Genomic DNA, 19589 nt, shown 5'->3' with positions numbered 1-19589 from the left:
AAAAACTGTTTTCCTTTTCTTGATGTTTTGGGAAATCAGTTTCTGAACTATCGACTTCTCAACATCTCACATCTTAGTTTTATCACTTTTGGACTAGTTTTTTTCTTTATTATTATTACATTGAGAAGTGGGGTTTTGAGCTACTCATTCCTTAACATACTTTTTTTTTCAACTTCAGAACCAACTAATGTATTTTTTACTACTCCTAAGGGTATTTCTCCCCTTTTTTAGTAAAGATTAATGAACTAATCCCTTTTGGTTGCGTGAGTGTCTCTTCCAATAAATGTAGCTCTAAAAAATTAAATCTTTAATCTTTTGGTCATCTATCTTACACCACACCTAGTTGGTATAGACCTTATCTGTAACTAATGTATGAAAGGGTAGTACAAATTTTGGGAATTAAAGAATGGTGTTTCTTTGGAAAATTTTATTTTTAAACGGTATTATTCCCATGAATTTCCCAACAAAAACAGAGCAATATTAAATCATGCTATTATTTCACACAAGCACCACATTAGAGAAGCATAAGCCAATGACTTTGGGCAGCACCGAGAACTACGTTCTAGGCTAGAACTGAGGAGAATGTATGGTTTGAGGTTTCCAATTTCCAGAACCACAAAAACAGATAGACAAATCAAGCCATCACAAACACTCCTACTCCTCAATTTGCAAAAAAACTCAATCTAACAAAAAAAATGTCATTTTTTTTACTTCTCAAGTTCCTTCCTTTTTCTGGTCCCACCACTTCCCGCTACTATCCTAGTGGGTCTAATCCAAACATTCATACAACCAAGTACCAACAACATCTCTTCTCATATAACTTAACATAGCAGCAGGTAATGTATTTTATTATATGACTTGTATTTATCAATACATCACATTACATTACATGTCTTTATTCTATTATATGGTTTGTTTTTAATCATTCTTTGTTAGGACAAATGTATATCATGTTTGTCTTGTATGTAAAGTTGGTGGGCTAGAAAAGTTGAAATGACAATGCTATGCAAAGCAGGGACACCAACCCCACTTGTTACACCAACTTTTCTATTCTTCTTTTGCATATCACTAACTTCTTTACCATAAAGTTAAGACAAAAAATGAAAAAGAGATCCCTTTGATTACTCTGCCATGTTAACATCTTTTATAGCTTCAGGTTTGGTCTTCAATTTATATTGGAATTTTGGTTTCTCTCTAGTAATTGCTACAAGAAAATTCAGCATAACAAACAAAATAGGAATGGTAGAAAGGTTGAATTATAGGAGGAGATCGTGACTTGAGTGAAATTATAGGCCACCCCTTTTCTTTCAAAAATGTATTTATCTCTTTTTTGTTGCTTTTGGAGTTTTGGTTTAAAAAAGAGCTAATGGAAAACACTTTTGCTTGATTAGACTCTCATGAGATTGAGAAAGCGTAGAAGATGTTTTCCTTCATGCTCCTCTCTTCACAAAGTAAACTCAATATTGTTTTCTGATTTATTCTTCTCATTGTATAGTCTCTTGAATTGAAGCATCTCTTTTTGCTAAGTTAAAGAAACTACAATATGGTTTCTTCCTTTACTTCCTGCATATATTGTTGTAAGCGAGATAGTATACTATAATCCACACTGTAGTTTTGTTAATATTTTCTGTAGATCGAGGAGTTGTTCTTATTCCATTTATCCAGTTACTATTTAAGATGCTTTCAAATTTCAAATGCAGGTTGATGAAGATGAGATTTACTGGAGACGTAGAAAGGAAGATGAAGAGTTGGAATGGTCCCATAATTCCACTCGCTTAATATCTCAGTTAGCTCAATGTTTTAGTGAGTACATTTTTCTCTTCAAGCTTCTTTTCATCCTTGTAAGTTTTATCTCTTCTTTAAACAAATACTTAAATTAGCAGATCATGTTGTTGGGGCCTATCAAACAGAGAAAAACATGCTTTTTTGTTTGCTTAGTCCTATCTAGGATTCACTTCTTGCTTTTCTAAGACAGTCTTAAAGGAATGCTCCTTCTGCTTCAAGTATTAGAAAACATAACACATACAATAATTTGCAGAATGTATTGGAGGAACTTAGTTTAGTTTTGAATTTTACTAGGTCGAAGTCTCTTTAACAATGACCTTAAGTTCTTCACAACACAAAACTTGATGTTTCGGTCCTGTGTCATTTATGATTCAAGTTTTATTTCCTAGCTGATCCATAATTTGTTTCATGTAGCTAATGCTATGGTTGGATCACGATCATGGATTGGAGGACTCTTTAACCGAACAAACACTAGACGATCATCATCTGAAAAGTTTGTTGACTATCCTTTGAGTCCTATTGAGGTAAAGGAAAAATGGAAGATGGTGATTTTTTATAGATATTATAAACTCTTACCTTCTGATTGAACCCTGATTATATGATTCTCTATATCATGTCAATGTAAATAAAAACAGGTATTGTGTCATGGCATGTTTGTTTTTCCCTTGCCAGACAATAGTTAAAAGACTTAGCATTTGTTTAATTAGTCTAGCTATTTAGTTCCAGTAATTAATAGGAAACCATATTCTGCAATTATCCATCCTAGTATGTGTTTCATTGTTATGACAGATTCATTGAACATGTTTCATGTTTATGTCAGGAAGAGAAACTTCAAAGACTTCAAGAACAGCTGCAAGTACCTTATGATGAGACTCGCTCTGATCATCAAGTACTTATTTTTTCATGCAGCTATCTAGCTTTCTTCTTTATTTAATTTCTCCGAATTCTTTCTCAGTACGCATTTGGAAAATACAAGCTTCATTTCTGGTTCATTTTTGGGATTTATTGAAACCACATTATGCTAACAATGTAGTTAAAATCCAACAGGAAGCATTGAGAACTTTGTGGCACTGTTCCTTTCCTAATGTTTCTCTGAGTGGCTTGATATCTGATCAATGGAAAGATATGGGGTGGCAAGGACCTAATCCATCAACTGACTTCAGGTATACCGTTGTGACCATATGAAAGTTCACATGACATTTTGGTCATTCATTGTTTTCCACTTGAAAGAATATGCTGAGTAGAAAGAAAGAAATCAGTACCATTGCACTGCTGCTAAGGTTCACTGTAGCATAAAAGTTCACTACTCCTTTTTTCCCTCTGGCTTAATGATTTCCCAATTCATGGAGCTAGAATTAGACTAAACCACTTTTGTGTCAGATATTTCATAGTCCATTACTCCATTATATATCAACTTTATTAGATAACTACTTGGGAATAGAAATTGGTAATAGAGTTTTATGGTCGAGATCTATGTGTTGCTTGTGCCATAAACACACTAGCCCAGGGCATGAGTCATAGACTTATAGAGAACATCGATGTACAGATTCTTCAATCTTACATGTGGGCCCCGAACTCATTACCGCAGCGGTGCAGCATGTTGACAATTTCTGATTAGTGATTGCACATTATATGAAAACACTTATTCATATGTCTATATTCTTAGAAGGAGTTACATTATGAATACCCTTTGGATGCATACAAATTTTATATTCAAAGGTATTATGGCTGATAACCCGCTTTCCTTAGGGGATGTGGCTTCATTTCCCTGGAAAATCTGCTGTTTTTCGCAAGGACATATCCGGTATGCATTTGTCTTTTATTTTCCACACCTGAAACCATTTGATTCACCTTTATGTCTTCATTTTAGTTTCTTGATATTTATACCTCTTGGGAGAAAAGATGGGTTATTACTAATTGTATGGAAATTCAAATGAAGGCATCTTTTCACAGGCTGATGTTGAAGAAAGATGGGAACCGAGCAACATATGAATACCCTTTTGCTGTTGCTGGCATTAATATATCATTTATGTTGATACAAATGTTGGATTTATGCTCAGGTTAGTGAACAACTTCAAAGCTCATTAGTTTCATTGTTTCTGCTTGTAAGAGTAAAGGAAGGCTAGTGCATGAGCCGCTTGTCATTCTGGGTATTGGGAAAGGGGCAATTTCTAAAACTAGAATCCTTCACCACAAGATTAGAAAGAAGCAACCTCATGACAAGATAATGATGATATGATATAACACATTTGCTTATATGACATTGATAACAATAACATTATTTTCACTTCATATATTAATATTGTTTCTAGGATTTTGAGTGGATGGCCTTTTGGCATTTGAAGTGAGAAAAGCAAACTAGTATTAACTTCTTGTTGAATGTATTTTGCAGGAAAGCCTCGATGTATTCCTGGCATAAATTTTGTAAAGTTATTAGGAGGTAAATGTGGTGCAAATCTCAATATGCCTATTTCAAGTGCTTTCATACATATTGGACTAACCCCAGTTGATATTTTTAGTTTTTATACCTTCAAGTGCTTTAAAGTTTCCTTTCAAAATACTGCAGATAATGAAGAAGCATTCAATATTCTATACTGTATAGCTTTCGAGATGATGGATGCACAGTGGCTGGCTATGAATGCTTCCTACATGAACTTCAATGTAGTTTTCTCTTTTTGTTATATGCATCTTGCCACTTTCTCACCTTGGCTTCCAACTCTTACAGCTATGCAAAAACGGAGAAAAGAAAGAGAAAAACATATTAGAATATAGTTTTGAAATAGTAACAGCTTTGATATTAAGGCCACCTTTTAAATTATAACTGGTCTTCTAAGAAACTTGTTAATGTCCACGTCTCATTTATGACCAGAACATATTTCCTTATAGCAAATGAACTTATATTTTCTACTATGCCATAAGCTAACACTTAGCTCTTAGTGTAAATAGAATGAGTTTTGAAGAAAAGCTTGTAGCATATATTAGTGAACCAAAATTGTCATAGACCATGCAGAAAAGGGGAGCAAGGACTCTTCACTTGATATTTATATCCATAAGCTCCTTTTATTCTAACTTTTTCTCCGAAATCGATATAGTGATGCAATCTGAAAAACATTACTCTCTTGTATCTTTTCAACTTTTGCAATGCTATTCGACATATTGACATTGCAAACTATTACATGGCTGCAGGAGGTTCTACAAGCAACACGAATGCAACTGGAGAGAGAGCTATCCTTAGAAGACATCAACACAATGCAAGACCTCCCTGCTTATAATTTACTTTACAAATAGTTTTACTCTTCCTCTGCTATCTATAACCAACAAATTTCAAGTCAGACAATTTTTAACTTTGTAAGTTTTGTAGACAATTCCATTACAATGGTTATCCTCATTCAACTGTGTATGGCCTCTTCTGAATGAGTTTGTATTATATTTCACACCTTTAAAGTTTTTTATAGCTTACATTTGGTAGCCAATGGTATTGAAAGGACATTTTAATATGCATTTTGAAATTTCAGTTGGAGTTTTTCTAAAACCAGAGAATTGAGAAGCCATCTTCAAGTTCAAAAGGAAATTGGAAATAAAAAATTAATTACATTAGAGTCTTGGAATTGTGATAATGATAAGGTTGGAAGGAGCATTTTCCATATAAAAAATAGGTACATTTATACTCACCCGTTTTGTTCTCCCTAGTGGTTTTTGAGTCTTTGGGTAACACAAACTCTAACCTTTCATGATGTACCTTCTCCATTTTTTGTCAACTTTCAGTGAAGATACTGATTATGATTATAAGAAGTATTTAACAACACAAGTATTTCCATTAGTTGGGTGTTACATGATCAAAAAAAGTTGTTGTGCCGTATCAAATTAAAATCTTAAAATATGTTGTTTTAAATTCTTTTGATGGTTTATCCAGTTTTACATTCATCTTATCAACTGTTGTTAATGGTAGTTCTATTTATCTTGTTTTTTGATGTTGCCAAGAAGTTAAAGAGTGATGAGAACCAATGAAGTGAAGTTCCTATAAGCTCAATGTGAGTTTTGTAATTAATTAGTTAAGATAAAAATGCTAATTTGTTAGAGTAGTACCGGAACTCTAGAAGAAGAAAGTAAAGATTTTTTTTATTGTTATATATAAATATATTATTCATAATTCATATTCATTTGTATTAAAGTATAATATATATACCAGTGTAAATTTTTTTATATAATTACTTTATCATTTATGTATGCTATATATATTATATTTAACAGTGATGATTGAATTTGAATGGTAAAAAATGCACAGACATTTTTTTTCTTCAACGTTTCTAAAAGTGAAAGTATTTTCTTTCTGTCATGCATATATTATAATACATATAGGTTGGTTCATATGAGGTTGAAAGATGAATAAACCAGTAATGAGATTCATAACAGAAGGCACAATGCATTTATCATAGCCAGTTTCATCTTCTACTCCGGTCTCAGCAGGGAGTTTCGTGCCATGTCCGCTGTAATGAACAAAACAGCGATGTCGTGTTCACAGAAACTGTATCTATTGATAAGGCAAGTATGCATCTTCTAAAGGATTTCATAATGAGAAGAGAATGTAAAAGTAATGGATTGTATTGATTATTCATTGGTGTTTTACAGAACCAGCAAGCATTTGTACTTAGAGCTTGCTAACCAAAAGAAGTTTGCTTGGAAAAGAAGTAACAGAAAAAACAACTTCCTAACAAGCAAACTAACTAATAACTAACACACTAAACATATTAATCACGTGCCAAAAGGCTAAGAGTTCTGCTGCTAAACCACTCATACAAATAAATCAAGAATAGCTTGATATGATTAAGTTGTGGATAGAAAACAGGGCAACTTGCAGCCTTAATGTATGCAGGCAGAGCAACTTGCAGCCTCAATGTATGCAGGCAGAGCAACTTGCAGAGTTGTATTCTTGTGTGTAATGATCCTAGTCTTCCTATCTTCATCATGAGCTAGAGCCTGCAATTATTAGGAGACTTCCTCATGCACTAAGGCATGGGCTAAGATATAAAAGCAATTGAGATATGTAAACATAATGTGCAGCAGAAGCAATGTGTAAACATAATATGCAGAGGCAATTATGAAAAAACGATTAGAGCATTAATAATACAATCATAGACATGGATGATGTTTAATACCCCCCTTCAAGCTGGAGAGTATATGTCAAGTATACCCAGCTTGCCCAACAAATAAGAGAAAGGTGCAGGTTCTAATGGTTTTGTTAAAAGATCAGCAACCTGCTCTGAAGTGGAAATAGGGAGGAGGTGAAAGAGTTTGTTCTGTAACCTTTCCCTAACAACATGGCAATCTATTTCTATGTGTTTAGTACGCTCATGGAAAACAGCATTAGCAGCAATATATCTAGCCGAATTATTATCACAGTATAAGAGAGCAGGGTGTTTGTAATCAATATGAAAATCAATGAGTAAATAAGTTAGCCATTGAATCTCACAAGAAGCAATGGCAAGGGCACGATACTCAGCTTCTGAGGATGATCTAGAAACGGTGTTTTGTTTCTTGGATTTCCAAGAAACAAGGGAATCTCCTAAGAACATGGAGTATCCTGAAATAGATTTTCTGGTATCAGGGCAAGAGGCCCAATCAGAATCAGAAAATCCTTTTATTTGCAAAACAGAGGTGGTAGGGTAGAATAATCCTTGTCCAGGGGTGCCCTTGATGTATCTAAGTATTCGAGTCATGGCTTTATAGTGGTTAACAGTAGGAGCAGCCATGAATTGGGTGAGTTGTTGTATGGCAAAGTTTAGGTCAGGTCGTGTGTTTGTTAGGTAAAGCAATCTGCCAATTAGTTGTCTGTACAAGAGAGGATCATGGAAAGGAGTACTGTCCTGCTGATGTAGGTGGGTGTTTTTGACCATAGGTGTGGGAACAGGTTTAGAAGTGAGGAAGCCAGTGTCATTGAGAAGGTCTAAGGCATATTTTCTCTGGCACAGGGTGATTCCTAATTTGGACCGAGCTACCTCGAGGCCTAGGAAGTATTTTAATGTGCCTAAATCCTTGATTTTAAACTGAGCATCAAGATGGGTCTTTACAGATTGTATTTCAATCAAGTCATCCCCTGCTAAGATTAGATCATCAACGTAGATTAACAGGGCAGTGAAATGAGTATCATGTGTTTTAGTAAAGAGGGAATGATCATGTTGGGATTGCTTGTAACCTAAGCAATGAAGAGAGGAGGACAGCTTGGCAAACCACTGCCTACTAGCTTGTTTCAAGCCGTATAGTGATTTGTTCAACTGGCAGACCTGGTTGGGTTTAGAGTGGTGAACACCAGGGGGTAAATTCATGTAAACAACCTCATCAAGGTCCCCATGGAGGAAGGCATTATTGACATCAAGTTGATGCAATGTCCATCCTTTTGTGGCAGCAAGAGCCAAGAGTAATCTTATGGTAGTAAGCTTGATTACAGGGGCAAAAGTCTCATTATAATCTAATCCCTCTGTTTGATTGTACCCTTTTGCAACAAGGCGTGCCTTGTGTCTTTCAATGCTGCCATCAGCATTGTATTTGAGTTTATAAACCCATTTACACCCAATGGCAGTTTTGTTAGGTGGAAGAGTGACAAGGGTCCAGGTGTTATTTAGATGCAGGGCTTGTAACTCAGTGTTCATGGCCTTAATCCATTCAGCAGACTTGATGGCTTGATTGTATGTCTTAGGCTCAATGTGAGAGGTGATGGATAGTATATGATGGAGTTGTGTAGTGGATAAGTGTTTGTAGCATAGAACATTGTCAAGGGGGTGCTTGATGGTAGAAGTGTGTGTGATGGGCACAGAAGCTAAATAGTTGCAGTGATAGTCCTGAAGGTATCTAGGAGGATGTGAAGGCCTAAGGGATCTTCTTGGTGTGATCTCAGTATGGATGGGTGAGGATGGTGGCATAGGTGAGTTGTGTAGGGAATTATGGTCAGTATGGGAAGGTGCAGGGTTGGTGGTCTCATTGATGAATGGATAGTTAAGGAGAGGTTGTGAGGCAGGGGATGGGAAGGTTTCCATAGTATCAGCAGTGTCAGAAGGGTGCTTGTGCATGGTTTGTGTGTCATGGCATGGAAAGACATGCTCATGGAACATAACATTTCGAGACAAGAAGATGTTCCTCATATGCATATCATATAAGAGGAAACCTTTGGTCCCATCAGTGTATCCAAGGAAGAAGCACTTGGTGGCTCTTGGATCAAGTTTGGTCCTATTGTTGATGAGGGTAGAGGCATAGGCAAGGCAACCAAATACTCTAAGATTACTGAGATTAGGTTGTTTATGTAATAGGGCCTCATAAGGACACTTAAAATTGAGAACAGGAGTGGGCAACCTGTTGATCAGGAAAACAGAATGCATGACAGCATGACCCCAAAATTGTTTTGGTATATTGGATTGGAAGAGCAGAGATCTAGCAATGTTCATAATATGTCTGTGTTTTCTCTCAACCACTGAGTTTTGTTGAGGTGTTTCAACACAAGACCTTTGGTGTATGACACCAAGATTAGCATAAAACTCAGGTTGTATGAATTCCAAGCCATTATCAGTTCTAATGGCTTTGATCCTTTTGTTGTATTGAGTATTGGCTAGTTGAAAAAAGTTATGGACCAGTTTTCTTGCCTCTCCTTTGTTAGTCATAAGATGAATCCATGTATATTTACTGAAGTCATCCACAATGGTCAAGAAGTATTTCTGACCATGGATGGTGGGAAGGCTAAGGGGGCCCCAAATGTCCATATGTATGAGGTCAAAAGGTTGAGAACTATGAGATGTACTCTTAGGGAAAGGAAGCTTAGTTTGTTTAGCAGTGTGGCATATATCACAAACAAGTTTGGAATCAAATTTCACAAAAGGAAAGATTTTATTCATGCTTTGTAAAACAGGCAAAGAGGGATGGCCCAATCTGAAGTGCCAAACATCAAATTTATGATCATTGTACTTATTTACAGATCCTATTACATGTGAAGTAGCCTTATGATTTCTATTTAGGATGTATAAGTTGTCATATGCTTCAGCATGACCAATCGTCCTCGAGGAAGTCATATCCTGAATCAAACAAAGGTTCTTATCAAAAACAAGCCTGCATCTTAAGGAGCAAGCAAGTTTGTAAATAGATATCAAATTGTATTTAAAACTAGGTAAATATAGAACATCATAAAGGGTAAGAGCATGAGTTAGGTGAATAGTTCCTGAGTATTCAGCAATCATAGTAATATTATTTGGCAGTTTCACATGTATTGGTTTGATAGTGTTAATACTTGTGAAGTTTGATGCATTATTAGTGACATGATCAGTGGCACCACTATCAAGGATCCAAGTTTGAGTGTTAAGGGTTGTACCTGACATAGTAGGATTATCATTGCTGTGGTGATCTTGGCTAACTTGGTTAATCCTGTGCTCATGGTTGTTGTTGATGTGTAGAGGTTGCTCTGTTTGCTCTGTGCTTATGTTCCTGTGGCTTGTTTCTTGCCTCTTATCTGTTCCCTCATGATCAATGTGAATGTTGTTCATTGATCCATCTTCTTGTTTGGCCTTGAACTTGAAGTTTGGAGGGAACCCATGCTTGAAGTAGCATGTTTCTGCAGTGTGCCTATCCTTTCCACAAAAACTGCAGACTTTATTGTTGCTATTTGCACCAGATGGCTTAGGATAAGTGGATGTCCAACCATTTCCTTGGTATTTCTTTCTATTGTTGAAGTCTGTGTTTGATCTACTCGAATTTCTGTTTCCCTGATTCTTCCATGGCTGAGTTGAGTTCACAGAATTGATTGTCCTCTTGTTGTCATATCCTGGACCCTCATGTTGCCTTTCTTGTTGCAAGACTAATGAGAATACCTTGTTGATAGATGGCATAGGCTCCATGAGAAGAATCTGAGCCTTCACAGTGTCAAATTGTTCACTAAGGCCCTTCAAAAAACATATGATATATTCATACTCTCTATAATTTCTTATAGTTTTAGACATGCCACAACTACATCTTACAGGGCAAGAGCATGTTGGAAGAGGCCTTAGAGATTCTAATTCATCCCAAACTGTCTTCATATCTGTGTAAAAACCAGATACATTCCTTTCACCCTGTTTCATTGAATGAATTTCTTGGAGTAGATCAGATGTTCTAAAGTGATCTCCCTTGGAAAATCGTTCCCTAAGGTCATCCCATAGTTCTTGTGCATTTTCTATATACACGATGCTTTAAGCAATCTGCTGTGTTAGTGATCTTGTGATCCAAGATATAACCATGTTATTGCACCTCTCCCAAGCATCATACATCTGATCTGATTGATGAGGAACTTGTATTGTTCCATTAACAAACTTGAATTTATTCTTCGAACTAAGTGCCCTTTTCATTGATCTTGACCAAGATTAGATAGTAGATACTTGTAACCAGAAACAAAAACAGAACAAAAAATATAGTAGGTGCTTGATTTTTTTTGTATAAATATAATGTCTGGTTTTTCTTCATCCCCATATGATAAAGTTTTGTTTATGTAAATGAAATCCAATTTAACATTGTTTGTCTTTAATGCCATTGATTTTCGATAATCAATTATTAACATCTTGGTGCAAGAAGAAAATTGTAAAAAATAAAATAAGGTTTGTTGTAAAGGATTTCATAGTGAGAAGAGAATGTAAAAGTAATGGATTGTATTGATTATTCATTGGTGTTTTTACAGAACCAGCAAGCATTTGTACTTATAGCTTGCTAACCAAAAGAAGTTTGCTTGGAAAAGAAGTAACAGAAAAAACAACTTCCTAACAAGCAAACTAACTAATAACTAAAACACTAAACATATTAATCACGTGCCAAAGGGCTAAGAGTTCTGCTGCTAAACCACTCATACAAATGAATCAAGAATAGCTTGATATGATTAAGTTGTGGATAGAAAACAGGGCAACTTGCAGCCTTAATGTATGCAGGCAGAGCAACTTGCAGCCTCAATGTATGCAGGCAGAGCAACTTGCAGAGTTGTATTCTTGTGTGTAATGATCCTAGTCTTCCTATCTTCATCATGAGCTAGAGCCTGCAATTATAGGAGACTTCCTCATGCACTAAGGCATGGGCTAAGATATAAAGGCAATTGAGATATGTAAACATAATGTGCAGCAGAAGCAATGTGTAAACATAATATGCAGAGGCAATTATGAAAAAAACGATTAGAGCATTAATAATACAATCATAGACATGGATGATGTTTAATATCTTCCACACATCGTTTATGCATCTTTTCAGCTCTGCCTTTGTTCCTGGATAGTTGCATCCTGTCAGCTCTTGCCATTACAACACTAATTTCTTTGTTTTGTTTTTTCCGTGTTTTCTCTCTCTAAGGTTCAACTCTAAACAATTGACTAAGGAAAAGATGTATCAGGTTAGTTTTTTGTTATATCTTTTCATTCTTAATTTTATTACTATTCGTTCTATGTTATTACTCATTTTTAAATAATTAAATATGAATAGTGAATAATATATTGTTAATATATAAAATTTATATACTATTGATTTATACATTTTTTTCTTTGTATTATTTATATTTAAAAGTAAAGTATAATTGAATTTGAATGAAAATAATGTTATAACAATATATATAACTTTCATAATATATTTCATATGTATGCACCATTATGTTAAATAATATTATTATTAACTAATATAAATTAACGTGAAAATGATCTATTAACTTTCAAAAAAAATTACACTACTCATGCATATATATTAAAACTTATATAAAATGTTTTTAGGATTTAATATCTAAGTATTGGTAGTGTAAATATTTTTCACGTTGGTAACATATCATTTATTATTTATAGATTAATTATTATTGACTCTTGAATAAAATTGGTACATATTAACAAATAATAATATACTAATTATATAAAAAAGTTTTACACTCCTTGTATAGATATTAAAGTCATATTTTTATATAATGATTCAATAAAGATAGGGTTTTTATTTTGCCATCACTAAGCGTCATATTATGGATAATAAACCAATTTTTTTTTTGTAGTGTGTGACTGTCGCTTCTAGGAATTAAACTTTTAATATTTTAGATTTTGATGGGGATCGAGTTGGACATTACATCACTACATCAATACTTTTTGATAGATTACAAAGGTTGATATAAATATAACATGTAATTTTAAAACTCAAGTCAATAATATAATTACAAATATAGATGTGTGATACGAAATAAATAATATAATCATAATTATATTATGATACGAAATATTATTTTGATATATTATTATAATATATATATACATTAAAGGAATTTAGAATATGAAAGTAAAATAGAATGAGACGATGCAACTCATATTTAAACTTTGATTTGAAATTACCATTGACTATATTTTTTGTGGGTATATATATATATATATAATATTGCTTATTTTAATTGTTTGTAAGGATGTAATATTAGATTAATAGCCATTAATAGTTAATAATATGGTAATGTGGATTTAAAAAAGTAATGAAATGTAAATGGGCCGTTCATGTGAGGCCCATTTCAGAGGCAGCGTCAATTTTACGTCCGAATATTGCTTATATAAAGACCGCTATGCTGTTTTCTGTAAACGAAACAGAGCAGCTTTATGGAACTCAGAGAGAATGATATTCAGAGAGAACTATGTCCCTTCTCTCTTTGTCTATACTATAAATATAAAGATGGTCAATGTGTTTTTTCATCTGTCCTAGTTTCGATGTTGCTTCTTTTCATATTTACAATTCATGAGAACTGTAGAAATACATATAATTCGATTTCTTTATCAAAATCGCTTTCAAAATCCTAGAATGATGTTGTTGGAAAGTTCTTTCATTTAAGCTGGTTAATGTTCTTCACTTGATTTTTACAAAGGTTTAAACTCTAGAGAAAGAGAGACAGAAAGGATATGATTTCTGAATGCCCTTTCAGATGCTTTGTTAGTGAAATGTCTCTCTTCTCTCTAGTTTTTTATTCTTTGAAGTTCTTTATAATTCAATCATCAGACAGAAGTGGTAACTATCAAATTATCTCAAAACCCTAAAATCCAATTTTATCAAGATCACTTGGTTGCTTTTGTTCATCATATTGTTTCACTTGGTTTTTACAATGGTTGAAATTCTAGATAGAGAGAAAGATGGAAAGATGATTTCTTTATGTCTTTCCCCACCCTTTATCACCGACACATCTCCCTTCTCTCTTGATATTTCTTTATAATTGATTATTTTTGCAATGCCTGAAACTCTGTTTCAATATAGACCTAGAATTTTATTTTCTTGTGCCCTAACTGACCCTTTATCAATGGCATATCTTTCTTGATTTTCAATCTTTGTATTTCTTGATAATTGATGTAAGGAAAATGTTGTATTTTTTGAGCTTAGAAAGACTGTCCCAAAATCCCAAAAGTATGTTGTGGCAACAATTTCTTTCATTTATGTCGGTAATGAGATCTGTTTATTCAAGAAAGAATGTTTGATCCCGATGAATTGGGATTTTAATTGGCTTTACAAACCCAAGAGTTTGATATAGGCCGTGAAAACTGCTTAGTCCTTGCAATATGAATTCTAGTTGCCTATAATTTGTAAATCAGGATGAGGCCCCGATTTGTTGGCTCAATATGAAATTCTGTATTCACAATGTAACATCAGGATGCTGGTAAAATAAAATTGAGCCTTTGATTTCTTTAACTCAATTGCATTATGAATTTTTTAATCATATTGTAAAGTGGGATGGTATGCTTCGGAGATGATGTCCCTAAATAGGGCATGGTATTCACTGTGTGAAAGCTGATAGTATGGATGTTGCCTAGATGTCCCTAAATGCTTCTTTATTCATTTATGATACTATATGGTATAGTTAAGACTGTTTGATTGCTAAGTGGAATTATTATAATATGAAAATGGATGGTATTCCTGGCCCTTGTTGCCTATAAATTCAATTTTGAATGTGATACTAGTTTGCTTGGCTGGCCCATATACTTGCAATTGCAGTATGAATTATGAATTCTCTATATAAGACCAGGATGATATGCTTGAAGTTGTATAAGCATAAATGCGAAGTGGATTGGTATGCATCTATTTCCCTTAATCCCCTAACTGAAATGGCATGTTTGAGACTCAATAAGCCTAATTGCAATGAATGTATGACTTCTACTATATTCATATTTCATAATCTTTATATTGGATGATGTCTTTGTGCTTGATAAACCTAATTGCAACGACAATATGAATTCTAGTTTCCCATAATTTGTAAATCAGGATGAGGCCCCAATTATTGTGTCATGGTATGTTTGTTTTTCCTTGTGCCAGACAATAGTTGAAAAGACTTATCATTTGTTTTAATCAGTGCAGCTATTAATTATCGTAATTAATAGGAAACCATAATCTGCAATTATGCATCCTAGCATGTGTCTTACTGTTATCACAGACTCATTGAACATGTTTCATGTTTATGTCTTGAAGAGAAACTTCGAAGGCTTCAAGTCCCTTATGATGAGACTCACTCTGATCATCAAGTACTCATTCTTTTCATTCAGCTATCTTGCTTTCTTCTTTATTTAATTTCCCCAAATTCTTTCTCAGTACGCGTTTGGAAAATCCAAGCACCATTTCTGGTTCATTTTTGGGTTTTATTGAAACCACATTTTGCTAACAATGTAGTTAAATTCCAACGGGAAGCACTGAGAACTTTGTGGCACTGTTCCTTTCCTAATGTTTCTGAGTGGCTTGATATCTGATCAATTGAAAGATATGGGGTGGCAAGGACCTAATCCATCACCCGACTTCAGGGATACCACTGTGATCATATGAGAGTTCACATGACATTTTGGTCATTCATTGTTTCCCATTGAAAGAATATGCTGAGTAGAAATGAAGAAATCAGTACCACTGCACTTCTGCTAAGGTTTACGGTAGCATAAAATCTCTTTAGTTCCTTTTCTCCTCACACATAATGATTTCTCAATTCATGAAGCTAAAATTAGACTAAACCACTTTTTGTCTCAGAAATGTCATAGTCCAATATGTATCAACTTTATTAGATTACTACTTGGGAATAAATTTTGGTAATGGGGTTTTCTGGTGGAGATCTATGTGTTACTTGTGCCATAAACACACCAGGTCAGGGGATGACTATAGAGAACATTGATGTACAGATTCTTCAATCTTACATGTGGGCCCCAAACTCATTACCGCAGCGTGTGACAATTTCGGATTAGTGATTGTACATTGTATGAAAACACTTATTCATTTGTCTATATTCTTAAAAATAGTTGTATTATGATTACCCTTCAATTACATATAAATTTTCTATTCAAAGGTATTATGGCTGATAACCTGCTTTCCTTGGGGGTTGTGGCTTTATTTCCCTTGAAAATCTGTTGTTTTTCGCAAGGACATATCCGGTATGCACTTGTGTCTTTTATTTTCCATACCTGAAAGGATTTGATCCACCTTTATGCCTTCATTTTAGTTTCTTGATATTTAGACTCCTTGGGAGAAAAGATGAGTTATTACTAATTGTATGGAAATTCAAATGAAGGCGTCTTTTCACAGGCTGGTGTTGAAAAAAGATGGAAACCGAGCAACATATGAGTACCCTTTTGCTGTTGCTGGCATTAATATATCATTTATGTTGATACAAATGTTGGATTTATATACCATTTTTCTGTTGGTTCAATCTAGCAATATGTGACTCTGCTAATCCATTTTCTGAACATGCCTTTCCTCTGATTCTTCTCAATGTGAGGGTTCATCTCCTGGTAGTCAAGTCTCTGTTCCACCTCTGAGTCTCTGACTAATTCGGAGCCGGAGACCAAATCTTGTGTCCTTCAGCACCAATGCATGCCCTTCAGGCTTTGCAGTTTCTTGGTGCAAATTGATGATGTTTTGTCTAAATGAGAGCTACTGCCTAATATATGGTCTTTGTATCACTCATATTTTTTATTATATCCAGTCTCAGGTTCATTTTTTGATTTAATTGAACTTTTGACCAAAATGTATGGAATGCTATCATGTCAAACTCTGCTGTTAGTAATTTCCTCCTATCACACCAATAAGGTAATACCTATTCCTTGGGTCTATCTTTTGTTCCCCCCATGCCTTCCATCACTTTTCTAATCTACTAGATACTAATCATATTGTGCTACAGTTGTTGGTTTTGAATTTGAGGAGACTGAGTGAAGAAGTGGTAGAGTTAGCAGATGGTACCGCAGTTGCTGGGTAGTCGCACTCCAGAGATGGTGTTTTTTAATTTCATGGGTTTTCTTTCTGCATATAAAGCTTACAGATAATGAGATGGTATGCAAAGTGTCTGATTATCTCCAGAACTAATTCACAACAGCTGAGAAAGAAAAATTATCTATTTTTTTCTCCTACTTGTGTTTGAGCCATATCAAGTAAGTGCTTTTTGTTAATATGTTATTAAAATTTTCTCTGATCCTTAAGAAAACAATATTATGTATAAGGTTCCTTTATTGTTGAACTTGTTTGAATCAATTATTTGTTAACATAAGAGTAAGTGGGTTTGATTGTTCTATTTTAAAATGTGAACTTGTTTGATTTAATGATTCGATGCACAAGCATAGTTCATTTGTTGTTGAACATATGAGTGTCTTGCAGTATCTATTTTGATTGAGGTTAGCTTCATGGGACACATATTCTGGAGGTGAAAATTCAGCTGTCGTTTTGTGTGTGTGTATTTTATTTTAGAAGTGGAGTTTTGTAATTTGAGCTTGTAAAAGGACAAGTGTCATGAAGCATAGTTTTGATGGGAGATATTTGTGAACCAATAGTAGAAGTCTTTACTGCATATACCAATGCAGGTCTCTGGTTGGCTTATCACACTGACTTCTTGCTAACTCAATGTTTGGCCACTAAGTTTGTTGAATACATTATGCTTTCCTAAGTATTGAGTGAGGTGAAATACCTTTTATGAAGTTAAGACTTAAAAGAGGAATCAGTTATTGGGGGCTTTTATTCGGCAGAATATCTTCCCTCACTATTCTTCTTTTTAAGTCTTGCAACTTTTTTCTTTGTTTCTAGACAGGATTAGCACCTCAATAAATTTGGACTATATAAATGGTATTGCTTTTGGTGTGTATTGCAAATTCATTCATCCATTTTCTGTTGGTTCAATCCAGCAATATGTGATAAAGTTATATAATTTGAATTCCCTTTCTTCTGGGTAGGAGGGAAATAGTGGGTTTCATCATTATGTTTATATATCTTAATTTTTAATTCTTACCCGGTTTTTTCTTCTGGTCGAGGACCTTTGTTCACTCGAACACATATATCATTGAAGACATAAAAAGTCACTCACTTATGATATTTATAATGAATTAATGATATATCTATCATATTTTCTTCTGGTGGATGACCTTTCAGAGAAGATCTTCATGAATTAATCTTTCAGAACAGATGTTCAATGTTATATCTATCATATGATATTTATAATTTTATCAGAACATACCTTTCCTATTATTCTTCTCAATGTGAGGGGGTTCATCTCCTGGTAGTCAAGTCTTTGTTCTGCCTCTGACTACTTCTGAGCCGGAGACAAAATCTTGTGTGCCTGAGGCTATTTCATATCTTTCAGTGCCAAAGCATGCCCTTCAGTCTTTTCAGGTTCTTATTGCAAATTGGTAATGTTTTATGTCTAAATGAGAGGTACTGCCTAATAAGTTTATTATATTGAGACTCTGGTTCATTTGTTGATTTAATTGAACTCCACTTGTCTTTGGTTTTAACCAAACTGTTGTGGCTTCTATTGTATGTGACCCAAATATATGGATTATTATGATGCCAAATGCAGCCGTTAGTAATTTCCTCCAATCACACCAGAAAGGTAATAATTATTCCTTGAGTTTATCTTTTGTTTCCCCCATGCCTTCCATCAGTTCTCTAGTCTACTGGATACTAATCAAATTGTGCTATAGTTTTGGTTTTGAAGCTGAGGAGACTGGGTGAAGAAGTGGTAGAGTTAGCAAATGGTACTGCAGTTGCTGGGTAATCGCACTCGAGACATGGTGTTTTTATTTTCATGGGTTTTCTTTCTGCAGATAAAGCTTACAGACAATGACATGGTATGCAAAGTGTCTGATTATCTCCAGAACTAATTCACAACAGCTGAGAAAGCAAAAACATCAATGGGAGGAGCTCTGATGGGGTTGGCAATGCTGGGGATAATGGTGGTGTTTGGTGAAGAGAGCTTAAACTCCATTCTGAGTCTAATAACAATTTGTTGACTTTTCTAATCATCATGTACATTTCTTTGACATTCAAAGAGCCAGCATGGCTAGTTTGTTGTTTTGGTAATTCCTTACTACTCTTTGGATGTTTACCCTTTTCTCTATATACTTCCTTTTCGTAGGTCGTGTTTTCAACTACCCAAGATTAAGCCATGCATCTTCACTCTTCTCACTGGTATGTTATAAAATAAAGCAATAGAAAAAAATAACTATAGACTGGGTAAAAAAGAAAGAAATAAAAGTGAGATCAATTAGCAATCTTTACCATGTTTAGATTTATTGACAGGCACGGTCATACTAGCATTATTGTATCGGATCTTATCAGAATTCCATAATCAAGTGTACTTGGACCAGTATAAGTGATTTCCTATAAAGTCATTGTGTTGCACCTGTTGCAAAACCTGTCAATATGCTATATGCTTTTGCTGTCTGAGCAATCTTCTATCAGAATGGGTGCACACTGCACAGGGAAGTAAAATGCTTGGCAAGTAGCCCCTATTCATTAATTTATTTAAATACTTTACCCCTTAAATTGCATTATTTCTTTTTTTAATCAGATGAGTGCATAACAAG

General features: G+C 34.4%; 1 protein-coding gene across 1 annotated transcript; it reads left to right on the top strand.

Moving 5' to 3' along the window:
* Nucleotides 1348-5183, top strand: LOC109351821 (ELMO domain-containing protein A-like). The gene is made up of 10 exons (XM_019593458.1): nucleotides 1348-1451; nucleotides 1701-1803; nucleotides 2200-2309; nucleotides 2606-2674; nucleotides 2833-2948; nucleotides 3535-3589; nucleotides 3725-3845; nucleotides 4178-4225; nucleotides 4352-4446; nucleotides 4972-5183. The coding sequence occupies exons 1-10, from the start codon at nucleotides 1398-1400 to the stop codon at nucleotides 5071-5073; spliced, it is 873 nt and encodes a 290-aa protein (XP_019449003.1). The 5' UTR covers nucleotides 1348-1397; the 3' UTR covers nucleotides 5074-5183.

This window comes from Lupinus angustifolius, chromosome LG07 (assembly GCF_001865875.1).
Source record: "Lupinus angustifolius cultivar Tanjil chromosome LG07, LupAngTanjil_v1.0, whole genome shotgun sequence".
Lineage (NCBI taxonomy): Eukaryota > Viridiplantae > Streptophyta > Magnoliopsida > Fabales > Fabaceae > Lupinus > Lupinus angustifolius.
The sequence above is the reverse complement of the archived record's forward strand: the minus strand, read 5'-3'. Positions and strand labels throughout refer to the sequence as shown.

Coding starts and splice junctions, on each gene's coding strand:
- LOC109351821 (XM_019593458.1), top strand. CDS start 1,398: ATGAGATTGAGAAAGCGTAGAAGATGTTTTCCTTCATGCTCCTCTCTT. Junction 2,675..2,832: donor AGACTCGCTCTGATCATCAA/GTACTTATTTTT, acceptor AAAATCCAACAG/GAAGCATTGAGAACTTTGTG. Junction 4,226..4,351: donor TTTTGTAAAGTTATTAGGAG/GTAAATGTGGTG, acceptor AAAATACTGCAG/ATAATGAAGAAGCATTCAAT.